The sequence below is a fragment of the Gobius niger genome (genome assembly GCF_951799975.1).
Source record: "Gobius niger genome assembly, chromosome: 6".
Lineage (NCBI taxonomy): Eukaryota > Metazoa > Chordata > Actinopteri > Gobiiformes > Gobiidae > Gobius > Gobius niger.
This window is the reverse complement of record NC_136857.1, coordinates 33473032-33495438: the sequence shown is the minus strand read 5'-3', so window position 1 is coordinate 33495438 and position 22407 is coordinate 33473032. Positions and strand designations below refer to the sequence as shown.

Sequence of the window (22407 nt, the reverse complement as noted above, 5' to 3'; positions counted from 1 at the left end):
ACTATCATCGAGGAGCTCAACTGCGCATGTGTACACGCTTCTTCGTGTGCGTACAACACAAAATAAAAGACATTATTGATTGTAATGTTAATACAACGCAATGAGAGAAAAATGAGAACACACAAAGCACATCTCACTGGATGCATAGACGGAAACGTACAACTATATATTTTTTACACCTACAGTCTCAGAGAAAATGAATCGTCTGAGCCTCACCTGTAGGGGGCGGTGTTTCCAGCTCACACCTCTGAAACGGACGAAAAAGCGCTGTTTACGTTAGCATTAGCATGAAGCTAGCACGAGTGAGGGGTGAACACATAATATAGCGTATATAGGTGATGTTTTGAGCTCTAAATGCAGGATATCAATGTATCCGTCTATACCCAGTAAACGGACGGTGCCCCTGGGATAAACGATGGGGTTTACTTTATTCTGACCCATACAGCTTATCACAAATGAACCCAAGCTAACACGAACAAAGACTCGTCTGTGTTCTTAGGAGGTATGGACACTGTATTACGTTTCAATCGATGGCTTTTTTTCCATTCGTTGCGGATTGTTGTTATTTGTCTCTGATTGTATAGTTTCTCTGCTCTATAAGGGGGTCCAACCTGTAGCTCCCCAAAGGCTTTGTATGTGGCGCATATGAAGTGTATATGACAGATGTTTGTGGTTTTCTAATAATGAATTCGTTTGGTGGATAACCTGGTATGTTTTAAAAATGTATATTATAGAATGATCTGTATATGAGGCCTCAGATATCCTTACATTTGATTCCAACAGGTATTATTGGTTGGAAATTGTGAAGAAAAAAAGTCCATAGAATTCAGACTTCCTCATTTCTGAATGGTGTAACATGTTCAATATAGAAAACGGTGCGTGGCAGCAGTTTTGGACATTTTACTTGGTATTTCACCGCCTGTGTCTAAAGATCAATAATAAACATCACAACAGTGCCAATCCAGGTATAACTGGGTAAAGATCTGACAAAGTTGCAAACATTCAGATAAGTATGGCAAACTAAGATGACACTAAATGATATATGTTATGCTTTTGTGTTAAAGTATCATCTTGCACATGGGGAAAGGGTTGGCGGCTCATTGTCTGCACTGATATTGTACTGTACTCTTGGCCTGTGGGCTGTGTTCTCCAGCAGAATGCACCTGCCCTGATGGCCTCGGAGTCGGAGGTCAACATGTCAGAGATGGGGGAGGTTGTGATCGTCATCCCAGAGGCTGTGGGCGGGGAAGTGCCTGCGGTCATGGATGAGGAGAAGGCGATACTGGTTTCTGAACAACATGTCACTGAGCCAAGGTTTACTTTAGGACTGCCCCATTGCATAAGTGTAAAGATCGTATGGATGTTAGACTCATGCATGTTTTTTCCCTTTCAGTGAAGAGATGGCCACTGTGACTGAAGAAGAAGCCTCAGCTGATGACAGCGTAGCAGACTCTCTGACTAAAGAGGCGGTTATCGGTTAGTATTGCACATTCCCAGATCTCTTTATTCTGCAGAATGTGCACATGACAACAGCACACAAATAAAGGTTCAGGATTACTTAATTAGTACCCGTAGTTAGATTTGTCATGCAGCGTTTGACAGGTTTGGCGTCAGGAGCAGTGAGTGTCTCTTGTGCTGCTCCGAAGCACCCAGCGTTACATCTTCAGCTAAGCTTGGTCAGGAGTTCCCAACTGGAAGAACTGCTGTGCATGTTCTGGGTTGAAACTAGGGGAACCCCTGAGGAATCTCACCCAGACATTTGTAACAGAACTCTGAAATTGTGTGTACAGGTGCTCGTCATATAATTAGAATATCATGAAAAAGTGCATTCAACTTAAACTGTGAAACTAATGTATGATCGACTCATTACATACAAAGTGACATATGTAGCCTCTATTTGTTATCATTTTATTTATTTTTTCATTTATCCATTTTGTCCAGCTAACAGGCTTTTTGAAAAGAGTGATTTTTTTGGTTGTTGTTGTTGGTCTAAATTTGAGTCTTAAATAATAATATTAAATGAATTTACGTATGTCTCATAATATGCTTGTAAATGTGTCTTTGTGCAGTGAAACTCAGTGAGGAGGTGGACGTGGAGGCAGATGTCTTCTACCCCATCACCTGTGGAGAGGCCAAAGCCGCTCTGGTCTGGAAGAAGTTTGTCTGCCCTGGGATCAACATCAAATGTGTTCAGGTAAGGGCTGCACAAAAATATCATAATATCACTAAGTCCTTACGTATGACTGAGATCAATACTTTTTTTTTTAAACAAACAATGAAGAGAACTTATAGTAAAAAAGTTCAGGTTTAGTTAAACATTTTCTAATTTAGTTCAATTTTAGTCTTGTTTTGGTCCTGAAGTAGTGTTTTTTTTTTTTTTTTTACAATGTGCTGTAAAACAAGTTACTTATGATTTGTGTTTAACCCGGGAACACTGGAGCATATTGTGTTTATATATCACAATAATATCGCAATATTGCAGAGCCGTAAAGCATATCGCAAGTTACTTCAACATTGTTCAGCCCTAGTTCAGGTACCCTACTGCAGAGGTTCTTAACCAGTGGGTCAGGTCCCAAAAGTGGGTCGCAGCACCATTTTACGTAGGTTACGGGACTGTGATTAGAATTACTGTCTAATCCAATAAAACAGTGCAGGGGCACCACACTTTTGAATTACTGTACCTACTTTATGATAGTCTATGTTATTCAAACTGAAACCCCATCATTTTGGATGTTTAATCAAATGTTTTTTTCCCAGATTATGATTTGTCAGGTTGGCATCTTAAAAATGATCACACGATCATTATAAAAATAAGGCACTATTGGAAATGAACATGTTCCGTAGATTCCCACTCTAAAGCGTTCGATCCTATCTCTAGTGCTAAGTCTATATTATGACAGTGTTTTTGTTTTTCACAGTTCAACTCCCAGCTCATCAGCCCAAAGGAGTTTGTATGTCTGGCAGGGAAGTCCACTCTGAAGGACTGGAAAAGGGCTATTCGACTGAATGGGACCATGCTCAGGTAATGGAAGGCCATGCTGAAGTCAAGGGAACACACAGGGCTGGGCAAAATGACAAGTCATTTTACTTTTTCATGTAAAAACAAATAAGCTTTGCACTGCCTTGACTCTAAAAGAGTAAACCGATGGTTCCAAGCCATTTTTCCCCCGGGCCAGGCTGGACATCCCCCATTCCAAAACCCTTGCCCCACAAATGCATCGACACATAATCAGATGACGGGACTTAAAGGAATAGGCCACCGTTTTTACATACTAAGATATGCTCTTACCTCACTTTAGACGTGTTAATATATCCCCGTCTGGTCTTTGTCCGTGCGCTCTGCCAGGCAAACGGAGCACATACGCAGCCTCTCCCACATGTCATATAGCTCCAAAAAAGCTCACGATAGAAGCTACCAAGCTCTTCCACGTGTTCCCTATTTAAATAAAGTTACGTGAAGTGTTTTCATGCAAAGTATATTTACCCAGAAATGTAGCATGTCGATTTTATAAGCAAATAAAAAGGGGGACTATATTGTGAGGCGTAATGATACGAGGAGTAAAACGTCCGCGCAGTAACTCCTAAAGGTTATTGACGGAAGTGAGCGGGGGAAGTCTTTAGGAGTTACTACGCGGACGCTGTGCTCCTCGTATCATTACGCCTCACAATATAGTCCCCCTTTTTATTTGCTTATAAAATCGACATGCTACATTTCTGGGTAAATATACTTCGCATGAAAACACTTCACGTAACTTTATTTAAATAGGGAACACGTGGAAGAGCTTGGTAGCTTCTATTGTGAGCTTTTTTGGAGCTATGTGACATGTGGGAGAGGCTGCGTATGTGCTCCGTTTGCGTGACAGAGCGCACGGACAAAGACCAAACGGGGATATATTAACACGACTAAAGTGAGCTAAGAACATATCTTAGTATGTAAAAACGGTGGGCTATTCCTTTAAGGAAGACAAAGTCAATGTTTTGAAGTGACCATCACAAAGTCCTGATCTCAGTCCAGTTGAAAATGTAAGAGCTGTCAGAGCTGAAAAGGCATTGGCACGCAAGGTGGCTACAAATGTGCCTTAGTTACACCACTTCTGTTTGGACGAATGGACCAAAATTCATCCAACTATTGTGAAATCCAAAACGTTTGACCCAAAATATACAGTTTAAAGGCAATGCTACCAAATATTAATAAAATGTATGTAAACTTTTGGTTTTGTAAAAAGTAATACCAAATTATGTCGAAAATTCTACGTCTCATTCGTCTGAATTTGAAATAGAAAGCATTTAAAAATTCTAATTGACCTAAACAAAATAAAATTTAATAGTCTTTTCATGTCTGACAGTGAGAAAAAATGCAAATGTGTCTTTATGAAGTGTAAGTGAATGTAAACATATGGCTCTCACTGTATTTTTTACTTGTCTGACCACAAAATCGATTTGTCCGGTAAAAAAAGTTGTTGTAAGAAATGTTAAGCACTAATTTTTCATATGGATATGTGATTCCCATTCGATTTTTTGCATTGTTCCACTCCATTTTTGTGACTGCAATATCACAGTCACCCTCAGTATGTTCTTTTAAAAATGATTGTGATAAATAAGATATTACTTGGCAGTAAAAACAAACAAACTCCAAGTGAGAAGGAAGAAACAACAAAACAAAAGTTCCCAATTTTCTGATATAATCGCTGTCCTCAGCACTGTGGGGTGCAGGGTGCATTTAAAGTAATATTTCTGGTTATTCCACAGAAAGATCATGGACTCTGGAGAGCTTGACTTTTACCAACACGCTAAAGTGTGCTCCAACACCTGTCGTAGTACAAAGATTGATCTGGTGGGAACCAAAGTGTCCCTGAGCGTGGACGCGTCTTCTGAGCTGCTGCCTGGCACTCCTGCATCTGACTGTAAGGATCTCACACAGACTGGTACAGTACCAGTCCTAATCTGACTGTAAGGATCTCACACAGACTGGTACAGTACCAGTCCTAATCTGACTGTAAGGATCTCACACAGACTGGTACAGTACCAGTCCTAATCTGACTGTAAGGATCTCACACAGACTGGTACAGTACCAGTCCTAATCTGACTGTAAGGATCTCACACAGACTGGTACAGTACCAGTCCTAATCTGACTGTAAGGATCTCACACAGACTGGTACAGTACCAGTCCTAATCTGACTGTAAGGATCTCACACAGACTGGTGCAGTACCAGTCCTAATCTGACTGTTAGGATCTCACACAGACTGGTACAGTACCAGTCCTAATCTGACTGTTAGGATCTCACACAGACTGGTACTGTACCAGTCCTAATCTGACTGTAAGGATCTCACACAGACTGGTACAGTACCAGTCCTAATCTGACTGTTAGGATCTCACACAGACTGGTACTGTACCAGTCCTAATCTGACTGTAAGGATCTCACACAGACTGGTACAGTACCAGTCCTAATCTGACTGTTAGGATCTCACACAGACTGGTACTGTACCAGTCCAAATCTGACTGTAAGGATCTCACACAGACTGGTACAGTACCAGTCCTAATCTGACTGTTAGGATCTCACACAGACTGGTACTGTACCAGTCCTAATCTGACTGTAAGGATCTCACACAGACTGGTGCAGTACCAGTCCAAATCTGACTGTAAGGATCTCACACAGACTGGTAAAGTACCAGTCCTAATCTGACTGTAAGGATCTCACACAGACTGGTGCAGTACCAGTCCAAATCTGACTGTAAGGATCTCACACAGACTGGTGCAGTACCAGTCCTAATCTGACCTGGAACTTTAGAGTCGTCCCAGACTGACAGGGCAGCACCCTGGAACTTTTTTCCACATACAAAGTTCCATAATGCACCTTTAACCACATGTTCAAGTATCTTTGAAAATGTATACAACAGGATAGAACAGGCAAAAGAACAAGTACAACACATATTTATAATGTGATTAACTGATGACTGGCATAGATTTGGATCAGCTCCCACTGCAGAAGTTTAAAATTGCTCAAAGGCACAGTGACCAAATCCGATTTGATTGCTATTCTTACCCAAGTGAGTAAAACCAGTTAATCTGCATGATGGCCCAGGGCTTTGGTCCTAGCACACATGCTTTGCCCACCTCTGTGTCGTAAGATGAATAAAGTCTAAAAAGCATTTCCTGTGTGACTGTGCTGCTCTAACCCCGTCCATGCTGTGTTTGCAGTGAACGGTGTGTCTCTGTCATTCTCCGAGCCCATGGACGAGTCCTCCGAGTGGGTCACTACCATCGGGGGTAAGGCCTTGCCTGTGGTCATTCTGCACACCAACAATCTCATCAGGGTCATATTTTAGTAGCTCTCAGATTATTGAAGCGGCACATAGGTATAATTACTACATCAACTTATTGGTCAATTAGTGTCAGATAAACAATACATTCTGAGCTCAATATTTATCGCCTCCACATTCATTTGCATTTTTCCTCATTTTTCTTATGTAGAAAAATGTACTATTTTATTGTGGGATATTTTAACATCAAGCACTTTGCTATTCAAACAAAGCAGCATGACTTTCATTTTGATCCTTTAGAGTCAGTCAGTACATATCAAAATTCAAGTGGTGTAATCATGACAGACCTAGTGTTATGCTATGTTAACATAATGTGAGCTACATAATCTGCTAGACTGGAAACTACAGCAAATAAAATCTGATCTTTAACAAAGAAGACAAAACACGAATATTGAAAATATATGACAGACTCATTACATGCAAAGTGAGATATGTAAAGCCTTTATTTGTTATCATTTTGATGAATATATCAATTACAAATCTCATACAACTGACTGTAAGCCAATCAAAAATATAACAAACAAAGGCTTGACATGTGTCACTTTGCATGTAATGAGTCTATATTAGTTTCACATTTTAAGTTAAATTACAGAAATCGATGAACTGTTGAACGATATTCTAATTTTCCGAGTTTCACCTATACAGTATGTCATTCACTCAATAAATCCCCAACTTGTTGAAACACAAAACACAGTTTGTAATGTTCTTTTGATTTTTTTCTGTGTTGGGATCACTTAAACTAAAAATGCAGAGTTTATCTGAAATAGATCCACAGACCAAACCAAAGTCTGACGATGATGTGAGCTGGGCTTGAACCCTGACGCCACAGGAAGTCCCAGGGCCTGAGACCTGATCAGTGCTGTGCTGTGTTGCAGAGGACTCTGTGGCGTTCTGGCGAGCAGTGAAGGAGGCAGGGCTTCTGGATGACGTGGTGCAGGACTTTGACAAGGAGCTCCAGGACATTCTGAAGGGGCTGGAGGAGAGAGCCAACGACCCACCACTGCAAGTCAAAGGTGACCACCACCAACAGCTGTGTTTACCCCTCTGACCGCTGGGGCTGTAGTCTCTCAGTTTCCTGTATTTGTACAATGAACATGAAAATGAAAGTGAAAATGAAAATGAAAATAATAATAATAATAATAATAATAATAATAATAATAATAATAATAATAATAATAATAGTAATAAAATATCGTGAAAAACTGTACTGTTTTGAAATATCTCCTAAATCTAATCTTTTATTTAACTTTAATGGAAGCAGTGGAAGTGGAAAATACTGCAAAATATCAGTTGTTCCATTTGTTGATCATGCAGCATGTAAAGTGACTTTGTCTGTCATTACCATCAGATTCCAAACATGGAATGTCCTCTCACAAAGTTCTTTGTTTTTGTACAGATGCTGTGCTTCTGAATAATATTGTGCAGAACTTTGGGATGTTGGACCTGGTGAAGAAGGTGCTGGCCAGTCACAAGAGCCAGATGGACCGGTACCGAGAGCAGTACACGCGCAGCCTGGCAGGTCAGAGCCGCCCCAGAACCGTCCCACACTCGGTTAGAGCGTCCCAGACTGACAGGGCAGCAGCCTGGAAGGTTAGAGCGTCCCAGACTGACAGGGCAGCAGCCTGGAAGGTTAGAGCGTCCCAGACTGACAGGGCAGCAGCCTGGAAGGTTAGAGCGTCCCAGACTGACAGGGCAGCAGCCTGGACGGTTAGAGTCGTCCCAGACTGACAGGGCAGCAGCCTGGAAGGTTAGAGTCGTCCCAGACTGACAGGGCAGCAGCCTGGACGGTTAGAGCGTCCCAGACTGACAGGGCAGCAGCCTGGAAGGTTAGAGCGTCCCAGACTGACAGGGCAGCAGCCTGGAAGGTTAGAGTCGTCCCAGACTGACAGGGCAGCAGCCTGGACGGTTAGAGTCGTCCCACACTGACAGGGCAGCAGCCTGGAAGGTTAGAGCGTCCCAGACTGACAGGGCAGCAGCCTGGACGGTTAGAGTCGTCCCAGACTGACAGGGCAGCAGCCTGGAAGGTTAGAGCGTCCCAGACTGACAGGGCAGCAGCCTGGAAGGTTAGAGCGTCCCAGACTGACAGGGCAGCAGCCTGGACGGTTAGAGTCGTCCCAGACTGACAGGGCAGCAGCCTGGAAGGTTAGAGTCGTCCCAGACTGACAGGGCAGCAGCCTGGACGGTTAGAGCGTCCCAGACTGACAGGGCAGCAGCCTGGAAGGTTAGAGCGTCCCAGACTGACAGGGCAGCAGCCTGGAAGGTTAGAGTCGTCCCAGACTGACAGGGCAGCAGCCTGGACGGTTAGAGTCGTCCCACACTGACAGGGCAGCAGCCTGGAAGGTTAGAGCGTCCCAGACTGACAGGGCAGCAGCCTGGACGGTTAGAGTCGTCCCAGACTGACAGGGCAGCAGCCTGGAAGGTTAGAGCGTCCCAGACTGACAGGGCAGCAGCCTGGAAGGTTAGAGCGTCCCAGACTGACAGGGCAGCAGCCTGGAAGGTTAGAGCCAGCTGTTCACCTGAAAGTTTCCCAACTCTGCCCACCTCTGTGTGGGTTTAGAATGAATGACAGTTTACTACACAACTCTCTTGAATGAAATAATCTGCTATATTCCCAATAAAACCGGTCATGGCAGCGTCAGAGCCACAGCAGCTCCTGTCTTGTTTCAAAGTAGCTTTTACAAATGTACAAACTGAACACTGCACATTCACAAAATACAAAAGCAAAACTGTAGCTAATTTGCATAAGCGTCACCAGCTACATTCTAAGGCACCTGCCAGCAGGGATCTAAGGGTCAGGACTTGGTGGAATAATTAGGAATAATTATAAAATAATTAGTTTTCAGAATCAGTGATGATTTTACCGTCAATGGAGTTTATAAAGAAACATTTCAGTCTGTCACTCTGATTACATTTACATTGTTGTGTTGAAAGGATATTGATTGCTGGAATCCAGTGTCTGGGTCTGTGTGGCAACACATGACAAAGTCACCCAAAGCTAATCACAGGGTAGTGAATGTTTCTTTAATCACTCTCCACACGGTGTAAATAGCATTTTCTAACCAACAAAGTAATGAAACCAAATGTGTCAGTATATGGCACGATCTATTCACCATCTGGATACTGTCCGCTTGTTCTCCCCTGAATTGTGCATTGTTAAATTGGTGAAGTTGACCAGTTGGTGCCCTGTGACCTCTGGCCTCTGTGCTGACCCTCCTCTGTGTGTGCAGCTCTGGAGCAGCAGTGTGACGAGCATCGGAAGAGGGCCAAAGAGCTGAAGAGCCGCTCCCAGCACCTGAACAACGTCCTGATGACGCTGACTCCGGTGCCCGCTCCTGCAGTTGCCAAACGGCCCCGGCTGACGCGCGCAGTGTCGGGCCCCGCAGCAGTCGGGGGCCCCACGCAGCAGATCAGCCTGCCTCTGAGCCAGCTGAGCGGACTGCCTCTTGGCAAAATGCTGACAGTGGCTGGAGGTCAGGCCGGCTACACTCTGCTGACCTCTCCGCTGCCCGGCTCTGAGCTAGGGGCCGAGGCCTCAAACCTGACCGTGCTTCAGGAGGGGGCCGCGGGGGGCTTTGTTAAAGTGCTGGGCCCACAGTTCCAGCTGCTCACTCTGCCCACCACGCTGCAGGGCCCCACCATCACCTCGGGCATCAGCCTGGAGGCACTGTCCGCAGAACAGGTCACAGGCCCCGCAGCCGAGGGCCCCTCGCAGGATGAAAGCTTACCTCCAGAGGGCGCCACAGAGGAGGCCCCTGAGCTGAGCACTGAGGCGGACGAGCAGCCCCTCCCTACCACAGACTGACACAGTAATGTAATGTAATGTAGTGTAATGTGGCGTGGTGTCATTTCAAAATGTAACCTTTTTGTAAACTCTGTGCTTCATAAACATGACTTGAGCTAAACATGTTCAGATCTAATGTGTGTTTTACTCATAACAATCCACAATTACAACATTTCAACTCTTCATGTTTTTCTTCTCGAGCTGATTGCAGACGAAGCACTTAGAGTTGCCAGTTCTTTTGGCTAAAACTTAAAGGCTCAGCTCCACCAGGGTTCATTTTAGCCATTTGTTTTTTAGTCTTAATATTTTGACAAAATAGTTCAAAGTATGAGTCTCATGAATTACTTTTACCTTAGTTTGCCTATTTCTAGCAAATTAAAAAAACATAGACTCCGCAGTACGAGGAGGCTGATCAATGTAGTGTTTGAAAGAAAGAAATGAGATGAGGTTGCAAATATTTATTTTGAGTGAGGAGGTCATTCCATGAAGACATTGGATGATGTTAAGCACATGACTCAGAACACACTGATCAACCTGGATGTCCATGTTTACAGCAACAGAGAGTCTCCTAATGCAGGCGCCCGAGTAGCTCTGAGCTGAACATCAGAAACACGACTTCAGCAGCTGGAATAAGTTAGAAACACTATACACCCCCACCACCAGGTTTTCTCTGTCATTGGTAGTTAGTGTTTCAGTCTCCATAAATGGTAATTAAAAATAAAAGAACGTATTTGTGGTTGGTGGAGTAAAACAAAACAACTACTGGATATTTGGACAGAATCGCTGAGCCTGATGGACTGAAAGAGAGAGCTTTCTATTGACTGGAAGGGGTGGTCTGGTCTTAATAATGTCAGATCAACAGCTGCCTCTTGGCCAGGACGCCTTGAAGAAGAGGTTTTTAATCTCAGTGGGACCTTCCTGGTTAAATAAAGGTTGAATGGAAAAAAAAATACAGGAACACTTCGGAGCACGTCTTATTAAGCAGCTGGAGAATCTCTGGTGCTGTCGAACAAAGGCTGTGTTGAAGCGTGGGTGATTCAGGACCACGGAGAGCGCAGAGACGGACCGCTGCTCGATGTACTCTAGGGGGCGTCATTGGATCAGGTTATTTAGCTCCGTACAGACACCAGCCACATTCTGTGTCAGGCTGACGCGCGGCAGCCTGCCGGAGAATGACTGCAGACACGGTTGATTTCATTGATTTATTTTATTATACCTTTATTTAGACCAGTAGCCTAGTCTTTAGTTCCCCTGAGATTAAGGATTTGTCTTTCAGGGGAGTCCCGGCCCCAGAGGGGAACCTATTGTACTTATTTTTAGTGGTAGGGAAAAGGGAGCACCCGGAGGAAACCCACGCAGGCACGGGGAGAACATGTAACTCATGTAGACCGGTCACGCTCACATTAGGTTACGCAGTTACGCATCAGATTTGATCATCGATATAATGAACCATTGTTATTACGCGTGTGTTCCCCCGCGTGCACAGTGCGGTGCCTCTGTGACCTGTGGCCGAGTCAGTGCGTCATATTCAAGTTTGGAGCGCGTGGAGTTCAGGGGCCAAACCAGAGCACAATCACGCGCCTGCGGTGTGTGTGCGCGCGCGTTTGTGTGTGTGTGTGTGTGTGTGTGTGTGTGTGCGTGTGTGTGTGTGTGTGTGTGTGTGCGTGTGTGCGTGTGTGTGTGTGTGTGTGTGTGTGTGTGTGTGTGTGTGCGCGCGCGCGTTTGTGTGTGTGTGTGCGCGCGTGCGCGTTTGTTTGTTTGTGTGTATGTGCGTGCGTGTGCGTGTATGTATGTAGGCCTGTGTGTGTATGTGTGTGTGCGTGCGCGTGTGTATGTAGGCCTGTGTGTGTATGTGTGCTGCGTGGTTGGCACAGAAGGACACGGTTATATGAAAGAAGCTCGTTTATTGAATGCAGCCGTGAGGACGAACACATGACAGGACAAAGGCGGGAGACTGCAGTCCCAGGTCTACGGCTCTACCGCCTCCACGAGTGCGGCTCCTCTGCGGAGCGCACGGAGATCTTGAAGTGGCGACGCAGAAAGCCCCCGTAGCGCTTGTCCCATTGGAGGTTGTTGAGCTTAGGTCGGATCCTCCTCATAAAACCCCCGTAGCGTTTGTGCAGCTCTCCCGGAGCCTCGGAGCTCTCCTCCTCCTCACTCTGAGAGTCTGGCTCTGGACTCTCCTCCTGACTCTGTGCGCTCTCCGCGGAGCCGCTCCTGCGGGTCTTGGGGCCGAACTTTCGTAGGAATCCCCCGTAGCGCTTGGAGAGGTCCCGGTAAGCGTGCTCCGTGTCAGCGTCTCTCTGGAGCCGTCTGAACAAGTCGTCATAAGTCCGCTCCACCTTGTTCTTGTTCCGGTCGATCCTCTTGATGAAGCCCCCGTAGCGCTTGACCAGCTGCGCCTCACGGCTCTCCTCCTCCGCAGCCGCGGCGTCCTCGCTCCAGTCCGCCAGAGCGCGTTGCTGTCGGCTCCAGTCCTCAGTCTGGCCACAGTCCCTCAGCTGCTCCGCGCACTGGGCACTACACTGCGCACAAACACACACGGCCGGGATTAGTGGTTAGTCAGTGGTGACCTGACCTGGAGTTCTGTGACTCTGGAGCTGTGACAGAGAGAGTCCCTAAACCTCCCGTGCGCGCGCTGTTTGTAATGTCGTTAGAAATGGAAGGGATTCAACTGGTTTGCTCCTAGACTTTAAGTCATAGAAACCAACTCCATTTCTGTTTTCCTCGGGGCGCACTTTGATGTGTCCTTAGCTCGAGATAATTTTCCTAACAAAAACTATTCCATTCTTAGAACTTAATGTGCGTAATAGCTAAATAATTAGTTCATTGGATGTTATTAATTCAATATATATTATTATTATTATTATTATTATTTTGTTTGTAGTAGTAGTAGTAGTAATAATAATAATAATAATAATAATAATAATAATAATAATAATAATAATAATAATAATAATAATAATAATAATAATAATAATGCAAAACTACAAAAAACAACCTTCCTTGGCACAGCGCACATCTTCACACATCTCTGTCTATGAAAATGAACTCAACAAGGTCCACGGAAAGGACTTGGAGATAATAAGAGACTGGACTACTAGTTAATAATAATAATAATAATAATAATAATAATAATAATAATAATAATAATAATAATAAAAATAAAAATAAAAATAAAAATAAAAATAAAAATAAAAATAAAAATAAGAATAAGAATAAGAATAAGAATAAGAATAAGAATAAGAATAAGATGAGCCCGTGCGTAAAGCCCCTTGCGCGCACAGGCGGTGACGCACAGAACAATCCTAAGTGAACTTTTCCCCGGCAGTTTCCCCAGTTTCTCCTGGACAAAACCCCCTCAGATCAATCAAAGGTTTGTGCTCTGCTCTTACCAGACTGAGGGCAGCGCCGGGCCTCGCGATCAGCGCGCACTTCTCACACTGAGCCGAGCATAACGCGCGGACAGACGGCGGCAGACTCAGCACCAGCACCAGGACGAGCCACTCCATCATCTCTGGTCCCGGACACACGCACACGCGCGCAGACACAGGAAGCTGTCGGGGAGCGACACTTGTTGCTCTGAGAACAAGAACGAGCCAAAGTGCCTTTGCGCAGTGCGTAAAAGGAGGAGGTCCAGATGGCGGATAGTTCCGGTGTCGCTAACACTCTTTGGGGCGCATCTACCTCTCGAACCTCGGTCCGCCTCCAGCCCTCGTGTCATGTCCTGGGTGCGTCTCGGAAACCCTCTTTTATGGCGGGAGCCGCGTGCGTGTCACCCTCGACGACCAATGAGCGCGCGCCGTAAGTCCTTAATGCAACGACATCCGACACCCACACAGCCGGTAAGAGCAGCTCTCAGCCCCGTCACGAACCCTGCACGGTCAGGGCCGAGGAACTGGTCCAGCGCTGGGCCACGGGGGTCAGGCTTTACCCCACGGGCTGAGCGGTGCTCCTCCGCCAAAAAAACAGCTTCCTCTACCTTCATTAGTGGAAAAGGTGGGGCCATATCTCTCTACATTAAGTCAGGGGACGCCGGCCCTGGAGCTCACTTCGTCTGGCCCTAACGTGTTTTAGAGTAACAGGATTGCACACGACAGAGATCAACAAATATGGTCAAGTTCTCTTAAATTTCCTGGTGGTGAAAACCCAAGATTAGCCTGTTATGCCTAATGATATGCAACAACACGGCCCATCCCTGTTTCATTGTGTGGTCTTAGTGATGTATTACAGCAAAGGAACCTGTTGTGCAGCTCAAGGAGCCTGAAGTTATATTCTTCTGAAGTACATTCTCTACTGTGACTAAATCTATCAGTGACTAAAGCAATAGCACTTCATTTAGCCTTCAATGAGGTGTCTTGTTTCTCTTCATGAGCATGTATGGAATGCTTTGTGCAGTGGTTCCCAAAGTGAGGTCTGGAGGGGCCTCAGAGATAGGCCTGTTACACAGACCACAATAAAAGTACAAAACACAAATAATAACGGTTACACAAATAAGAAACATAGCCTAGATCAGGAAACAAAACAAAACAGAACTAAATGAATGTGACAAGCAACACATGTTGGACAAGTAGAATCATTTAAGTAGAATTATTTAAAGAAAACACAATTACAAACAAGCATTCCTGATTTTTTTAGTGGGGAAAAAAAGGGTCACACTTTATTTCACACTACCTTGATACATTGTATATACTAAATGTAGTACAAATGTAATCTGCTATGCAATAACTTGTAGATATAGTACATACACATTGGAATGATGTGTATTTGTATTTTGGAGGTACATAATGTACCATAATAAGAGGTTAGGGTTAGGATCTCATTGCATGATGCACCTCTGAACTACAAACACATATTATTCCATTGTGTATGTGACCCATAGGTGCACATTGTTGCAGCACATTACATTGTACTTAGTTTGGCAGGTACAAAGTATCAAGGTAGTGTAAAATAAAGTGTTACCAATAAGGTCCTTTTTTAGTTGATTGTAAACTCAGATATTTGTCGGAAAAACTTTGTGCATCTAATTATAAAGCTTTTGTATCAATTTCAGGAGCTCCCAGGTTAGTTTTCTAGTATTTCTGTGACAGTGACCCTGAAAAGTGACCCCGCAAGCTGTGGAATGTTCTGATAAACTCGCAAAACTCTTGTCTACGGTGCCCTGTTTATGAGATACCAAATTACTATTATATTACTATTATACTACATTATATTACATGTATTATTATTATTATTGGGACTGTTCCAGATTTAGACTACATCCGAACCACATCGATGTACAAGATAATGAAACCGCTGCCTTCGCGAGCGGTTAAAAGTATAGTTTTCTGTCAAACTATACTTTTAACCGCAAGCTGCTGTGGCAGCAGCTTGCGGTTAAAAGTAGTATAGTATTGTTCTTCTCCAGGAGCACCTGGGGCCCGGACAGCTCCCAGCCCCACGGCTGATCCGTTGGTCTGGACCAGGAACCTCTGACTGAAGTCGGGGCTCCTCAGCACAGGTGAAGAATACAGGCAGGCCTTGGAGGTGTGGAACAGTCTCCCAGTCCTCACTCCAGGCAATGGTGAGAGCGGTCAGGGGAGCAGCGATGGTGGTGGGACCCACCTTCTGTACCTGCTGGATAGACCCAGGAAGGACCTCACATGCGGATGGGCCTCCGCTAGTCTCTGCATTTGATGTTCTGAGCTTTTGAGTTACTACAAAAAAATGTAACACACAATGTCCACCCGAGTCCCTAGCCCCTCATTGGTGGTTCCTAAAGTTTTCCTGGAAGGCCCCTGCACATGCTGTAGTCAGTTGCAAATGCCTGCTAAAAAGTGTCTGTTTTGTTCTTTTTAAAAGCTTGATTGAACAGTGTTGACACAGTGTCAATGCCACTGAGTCATGACAAGGAAGAAGAATATGTATAAATGCTTCTGCTGTTGCGTTTGTGGCGGAAGTTTTTAAGAAAAAAGATTTAAATCTCACAGTAGAGAAATTCTCTGGTTACAGCAGCTCTGAAGTGCAGAGAGTTAGAAGAAATACACAGACGAAAGCTTATGAGTTATTGCAGAATAAAGGTGAAAAATGTAAAAAATAAGCCAAAAATAAGTGCAAGACATGATAATATGATGCAAAAATAAAAACTAGAAATATTATAAAAATGAATCTAAAACAACACTGCAAGGAAACTGCAGCACTAGTTCCAAACTTGGTGTAAACCATGTACAAGAAAAATAAGTAACTGAAATCCATCACCAAAGTATGAATGAAATGGTCTCAAAGGAAAATAAAGACGACCCTGAGCACCACCGGAAGAAGCCCAAGTACCACCCGTTGTACATGTACCACAGTTTGAGAACCACTGTTCACAGCAGACCAACAGAAGAGTTTGGCCTGCTGTGCCCTGCCTTAAACACGTCACTGGTGAGCTTGTGTGTGAACTAAAGATTTCATCTGCGACTCACAAACCGTTGCCATGGCGCCTTCTTAACAGCAACATGTGTCCTTGTTCTTATCTTTTTTAGTGTTTAATGAGAAGTACCTCACAACTTATGCTGACGCATGCCAATGTGGAGCCAAGAAACCTCCACAAAAAGGAGGTTTTGGTAGGACCACAGTTTGTAAAAGCAGGGAGGGGCAGAGGGAAAGAGGGCAGGGAGGGGAGAGAGTTCAGCCCTGACGTCTCCCTGAAGGCGGAAGAGACTGTGTGACGGAAGCGATGCTAAGGTGAGTGAGCCGGGAGAGGGGAGAGGAGCACCAATGATCCTCTCAGCTGCTCAAACTATACTCTGGAGGCTCCGACAACAGGACTCAGTGCTGGAAGGGGCGAAAGCAGACCATAGGTGGGCTAAAGTAAACCATGAGTGGGCTAAAGTAGACCAGGAGAGGGCTAAAGTAGACCAGGAGTGAGCTAAAGTAGACCTGGAGTGAGCTAAAGTAGACCAGGAGTGGGCTAAAGTAGACCAGGAGTGGGCTAAAGTAGACCAGGAGAGGGCTAAAGTAGACCAGGAGTGGGCTAAAGTAAACCAGGAGAGGGCTAAAGTAGACCTGGAGTGAGCTAAAGTAGACCAGGAGAGGGCTAAAGTAGACCAGGAGTGGGCTAAAGTAGACCAGGAGTGGGCTAAAGTAGACCAGGAGTGAGCTAAAGTAGACCTGGAGTGAGCTAAAGTAGACCAGGAGTGGGCTAAAGTAGACCAGGAGTGGGCTAAAGTAGACCAGGAGAGGGCTAAAGTAGACCAGGAGTGGGCTAAAGTAGACCAGGAGTGGGCTAAAGTAAACCAGGAGAGGGCTAAAGTAGACCAGGAGTGGGCTAAAGTAGACCAGGAGAGGGCTAAAGTAGACCAGGAGAGGGCTTAAGTAAACCAGGAGAGGGCTAAAGTAGACCAGGAGTGGGCTAAAGTAGACCAGGAGTGGGCTAAAGTAGACCAGGAGTGGGCTAAAGTAGACCAGGAGTGGGCTAAAGTAGACCAGGAGAGGGCTAAAGTAGACCAGTGTGGGCTAAAGTAGACCAGGAGTGGGCTAAAGTAGACCAGGAGTCGGCTAAAGTAGACCAGGAGTGGGCTAAAGTAGACCAGGAGAGGGCTAAAGTAGACCAGTGTGGGCTAAAATAGACCAGGAGTGGGCTAAAGTAGACCAGGAGAGGGCTAAAGTAGACCAGTGTGGGCTAAAATAGACCAGGAGAGGGCTAAAGTAGACCAGAGTGGGCTAAAGTAGACCAGGAGTGGGCTAAAGTAAACCAGGAGAGGGCTAAAGCAGATCAGGAGTGGGCTAAAGTAGACCAGGAGTGGGCTAAAGTAGACCAGCAGTGGGCTAAAGCAGACCAGAGTGGGCTAAAGTAGACCAGGGTGGGCTAAAGTAGACCAGGAGTGGGCTAAAGTAGACCAGGAGAGGGCTAAAGTAGACCAGGAGAGGGCTAAAGTAAACCAGGAGAGGGCTAAAGTAGACCTGGAGTGAGCTAAAGTAGACCAGGAGTGGGCTAAAGTAGACCAGGGTGGGCTAAAGTAGACCAGGAGAGGGCTAAAGTAGACCAGGAGAGGGCTAAAGTAAACCAGGAGAGGGCTAAAGCAGACCAGGAGTGGGCTAAAGTAGACCAGGAGTGGGCTAAAGTAAACCAGGAGAGGGCTAAAGCAGACCAGGAGTGGGCTAAAGTAGACCAGGAGTGGGCTAAAGTAGACCAGGAGTGGGCTAAAGTAAACCAGGAGAGGGCTAAAGCAGACCGGCAGTGGGCTAAAGCAGACCAGAGTGGGCTAAAGTAGACCAGGGTGGGCTAAAGTAGACCAGTGGGCTAAAGTAGACCAGAGTGGGCTAAAGTAGACCAGAGTGGGCTAAAGCGGACCAGAGTGGGCTAAAGTGGACCAGAGTGGGCTAAAGTGGACCAGAGTAGGTTTACTGCAGTTGAAACATGGTTGCTCAGCTGCAAATGAAGCTACTGTTGTAGTATAGTTGGCACAAAGGTTTCCATGGTGATCGTGGATGCCTTTACACGCACTGAGGTGTTTTCAACACATTTCTGAAGTGATATTTTTGTCTCTGAGCCACGTATGATATCTTTGGCCTTAATATTTGAAGTAGGCAATTGGTGTAAATTTTATATAGATAAATTACAGACTTCAGAAGATTTCAGCCTTTTGAGAAAGAGGAGACTGCTCTGAGTCAAAGTCCACTATCATCTCCTGGCTTTTCGCTGTGTGAAACCGTCCATTGCACTTGCTCTAATGTGTCAATTCAGAGATGACCCTCCTGTTGGCTCCTCCTGTTCATCCCCATCTCCACCCAATCGTCCGACTGTTTCTGGATGGCTGCTTTAAACAGTAGCTGTGGATGTAACAAGCCTGGGTTCAAGTTGCTGTCTGTCTGCTGAGTCATTGTTTATTTCTATTTCATGCTTTTATTTTAGGTTCTATATTGTGTATGACGACACTTCGGACCCGAATTAACACCTTTCTGAGTGACAGTGCAGGATTTTAGAGGCAGTTGTGGTGAACAGGTCTGAGCTCATTCTACACATTAGGACATGGTTGGGACATGTAGGGGGAGGAAAATTAATTTAACATTTTTAAACTCTGTATAGTCCCTTTAAGAAAAGCAGCTTTCACCTCTCAGCCTTGGGACCCAGACTATTTTACAGTGTACGTTTTCTCCTTGATTCTCGAACCATAGACAAGTCAGTATCAGAGTTCACCGTAATAGATTGCCCATCCATATTTGTGTTTGATGAAAAGAAGCTCTTGGAACACGCTGCCTCCTGAGGCGCTCCCACACAGCCCTGTGACGGTTCCTACACGGCAACGGATTCACTGTAGAATTTACAAGAAGTAAACGCTCATTTCTTTGCCAGCAATGTATTGTAGAATTTAAGATCTGTTGCTGCAATTAACCAGCAATTAACTGTTAAAACATTTACTGTAAGTCACCTTGAAGTATTTTTTGCTTTTATTTTGCCACAAGCTATGGTTAATTTCCTGTTTAAGATTCAGGGCTTTTATTTTGAAAGAAGTTTTTCCGCTAACTTCACTTCACAGCAACAAAAGTCGAGTGAAAGAAAAGGTTACGACGGAGCGAACTAATATGCATTTAATAATTAGCTAAACCTTAGTAGAGGAACACGGTAGTTTATAGTGATGTACAAGCACATGTTTTAAATGTTTATGTTACTGATAAAGTAAAGTTCATTTAAATGAAAGATTGTAAGAGTATGGAAACTTGCTTACACACTGTTTTTATTGTGTGTCTCCAGCTCTCGGTGAATTTAAGAGTTTACTGCCATTAAACTTCAGCAAATCATCAGCAAAGTGTCTTCCATAATGCGGGGGGCTCTGCTACATTTACAATATAGTGCTGTATTCCTAATTTACAAGATTTAAACAGTATTTTTTTTGCCAATAACTAACTGTGATATGACATTACAATTTCTTAGTGTAAACAGTTTTTTAACTGTATTGTGAGTCTTTATAATACCAAAGACATAGAGGAACAACAACATTTATTAACATTTAACACATGGCTATGGATGAGCAGGCATTATTACTCCAGGAGTACAGGAAGATCAAAATGTAAAGTACTACAGCTAGTACCTTTAGTGAAAATGAATAAATAAATAATAGCTTAGCCTGAGCTGTGTTACGACAACTCTATTCACCTTACTCCGCCTCGCTCACTTTTGCCTCTTTTTTCACCTTTTTGTCACAGATTGGCACTTCCTTTTGTATTGACTTTTCTAGTGGATCACAAAGTCCGTTCAAGTGGAGAACGAGGGAAAATGTTTAAGGCTAAAATATTATGGACATTTTACACAAATCAGTCGACTGCCCAATGCACCAACAAGTCAACACTGTTTCTCTGCGGTGCCTAAAAACATCTTTGTGTCTGTGTGGAACTGGTCCAGGCCCATGTAAACTAACAGGAGTGACAGACAGACAGACAGACAGACAGACAGACAGACAGACAGACAGACAGACAGACAGACAGACAGACAGACACAGACAGACACAGACAGACAGACAGACAGACAGACAGACAGACAGACAGACAGACACAGACAGACAGACAGACAGACAGACAGACAGACAGACAGACAGACAGACAGACAGACAGACAGACAGACACAGACAGACACAGACAGACAGACAGACAGACAGACAGACAGACAGACAGACACAGACAGACAGACAGACACAGACAGACAGACAGACAGACAGACAGACAGACAGACAGACAGACAGACAGACAGACAGACAAACAGACAGACAGACAGACAGACAGACCCACTGATTTCTTGTACAGTAAAATCTATATATATTATTGTGTGTACATAAATATTGAGCCACTCCACCATCGATGTCTGAAATATACATTAGTGCAGTGTTTTTCAACCTTTTTTGAGCCAAGGCACATTTTTTTCAATGAAAATATCACGAGGCACACCACCAGCAGAAAATGTTAGCCTATATTCAGTCATCAAAGTGTCTTGAATAGGAACACCGTATAGTCTCGCTAGCAACAATGCCTCAATGCATCACTGATTCTCTTGTCTCAAAGAAATTAACTACCTGATATGGAAGAGTATTACATGGTTACTCTGCTGATCACTAGACAGCACAGACTCGAAAACAATACATTATTTGTGGATAATAATGCATGTGTTTTCAAAAAACCATCTAGGTGAAAGTGGATAATTTCCCAAGGCACACCAGACAATATCTCACGGCACACTAGTGTGCCACGGCACAGTGGTTGAAAAACACTGCATTAGTGGGTGTGATACAGAAAGACACATTTTTACCTGATTGCAGATGAATGGCGATTATTTAGGGAAGTCAGGCCACCAGATATTATATTAATCATATTAATAAATAGGCTGGACTCTGCTGTGTGTGGACAGGGAGCGGATCACAGACTGTCCACTCCACAGTCTGACACTTACGTCCTAACTCCAGAGTGCGTCTTAAAGAAAGCACGCTCACCTGAACAGGCACAATTGTGCAGATATATCACCAAACAGAGTCCGGTTAGTGGACAAAAGAGAGAGGTGAGACAAGCTCTGACCGGGGGGAAGAGAGAGGCTGCCCGGGGACGGCATCTGACCCTGAAGTGTAGGTTTTGTGTATTGCACCAAGAGCGTGTGTCATTAGCACACAGTGCACTGTGGAGCTACTCAGGCGCAGAGCTGACCCACATCAGCAGCAAACTGCAAATGTGGGCATGGTTTGGTTTTTAGTTGCTCTTTAACATAGAGGTGAGAGTGTGACCACTGTGCAAAGCCTTCTCCAGCACATCCCAACCATCTGGACTCTGTGGCGGCCGATCCATCTCATGCTCCCTGAACCACTTTTTCACAATGTGAGCCTAATGAATCATGCTTTGTCATGTTGGAATATACCCATGCATCAGGAAAGAAGAAATCCACTGATGGGATAACCTGGTCATTCTGGATGTTCAGGTCCAGTTGGTCTCAGTCTTTGGGCTCATAGTGTTGCTGAACCTAGACCTGACCAACTGCAGCCGCCCCAGATCACAACAGTGAGGGAAAGGTCACTTGTTTTTGGCGAGGCTGTGTGTATGGGCTTCTACATTGCAAATATCTACATTTTCAACACTTCATGTCACCGATCTTATGAATTCTGGGGAAATGCACTGCAGCAGAGGAGTGGCTGTATAAGCTGGAGTTGTTGATTGAGGCGTGGTACACTGAGTAACATCATTTGTTAGTGCTGCATAGTTTATCATCATCTGCAGAGTCAGTGTGACATAATGAGCTCCTAATACACTGGCCTCTTCTGCGTGAGCAGTGCACTCACTTGTACAGGTCTGTATCTCTCACAGTA

The 22407-nt window shown here is 44.6% G+C and overlaps 2 protein-coding genes across 3 annotated transcripts; one reads left to right on the top strand and one right to left on the bottom strand.

Annotated features, from left to right (window-relative positions):
• Positions 1-155: 155 nt before the first annotated feature.
• gmeb2 (glucocorticoid modulatory element binding protein 2) lies at positions 156-10204 on the top strand. Of its 2 annotated transcripts, none has more exons than XM_079557682.1 (10): positions 156-502; positions 1157-1314; positions 1394-1476; positions 2070-2194; positions 2919-3022; positions 4750-4904; positions 6200-6268; positions 7197-7334; positions 7718-7840; positions 9549-10204. In XM_079557682.1, the coding sequence occupies exons 2-10, from the start codon at positions 1172-1174 to the stop codon at positions 10121-10123; spliced, it is 1515 nt and encodes a 504-aa protein (XP_079413808.1). In that variant the 5' UTR covers positions 156-502; positions 1157-1171; the 3' UTR covers positions 10124-10204. The 2 variants fall into 2 exon arrangements, with proteins under 2 accessions (XP_079413808.1, XP_079413807.1); XM_079557681.1 differs by having other exon boundaries at positions 157-502; positions 1154-1314.
• Positions 10205-11986: 1782 nt separating this feature from the next.
• On the bottom strand, positions 11987-13916 carry pdyn (prodynorphin). The gene is made up of 2 exons (XM_079559097.1): positions 13498-13916; positions 11987-12627 (listed from the first exon to the last, which is right to left on the bottom strand). Exons 1-2 carry the CDS (start codon positions 13615-13617, stop codon positions 12079-12081), a joined length of 669 nt encoding a protein of 222 aa, XP_079415223.1. The 5' UTR covers positions 13618-13916; the 3' UTR covers positions 11987-12078.
• Positions 13917-22407: the final 8491 nt, after the last annotated feature.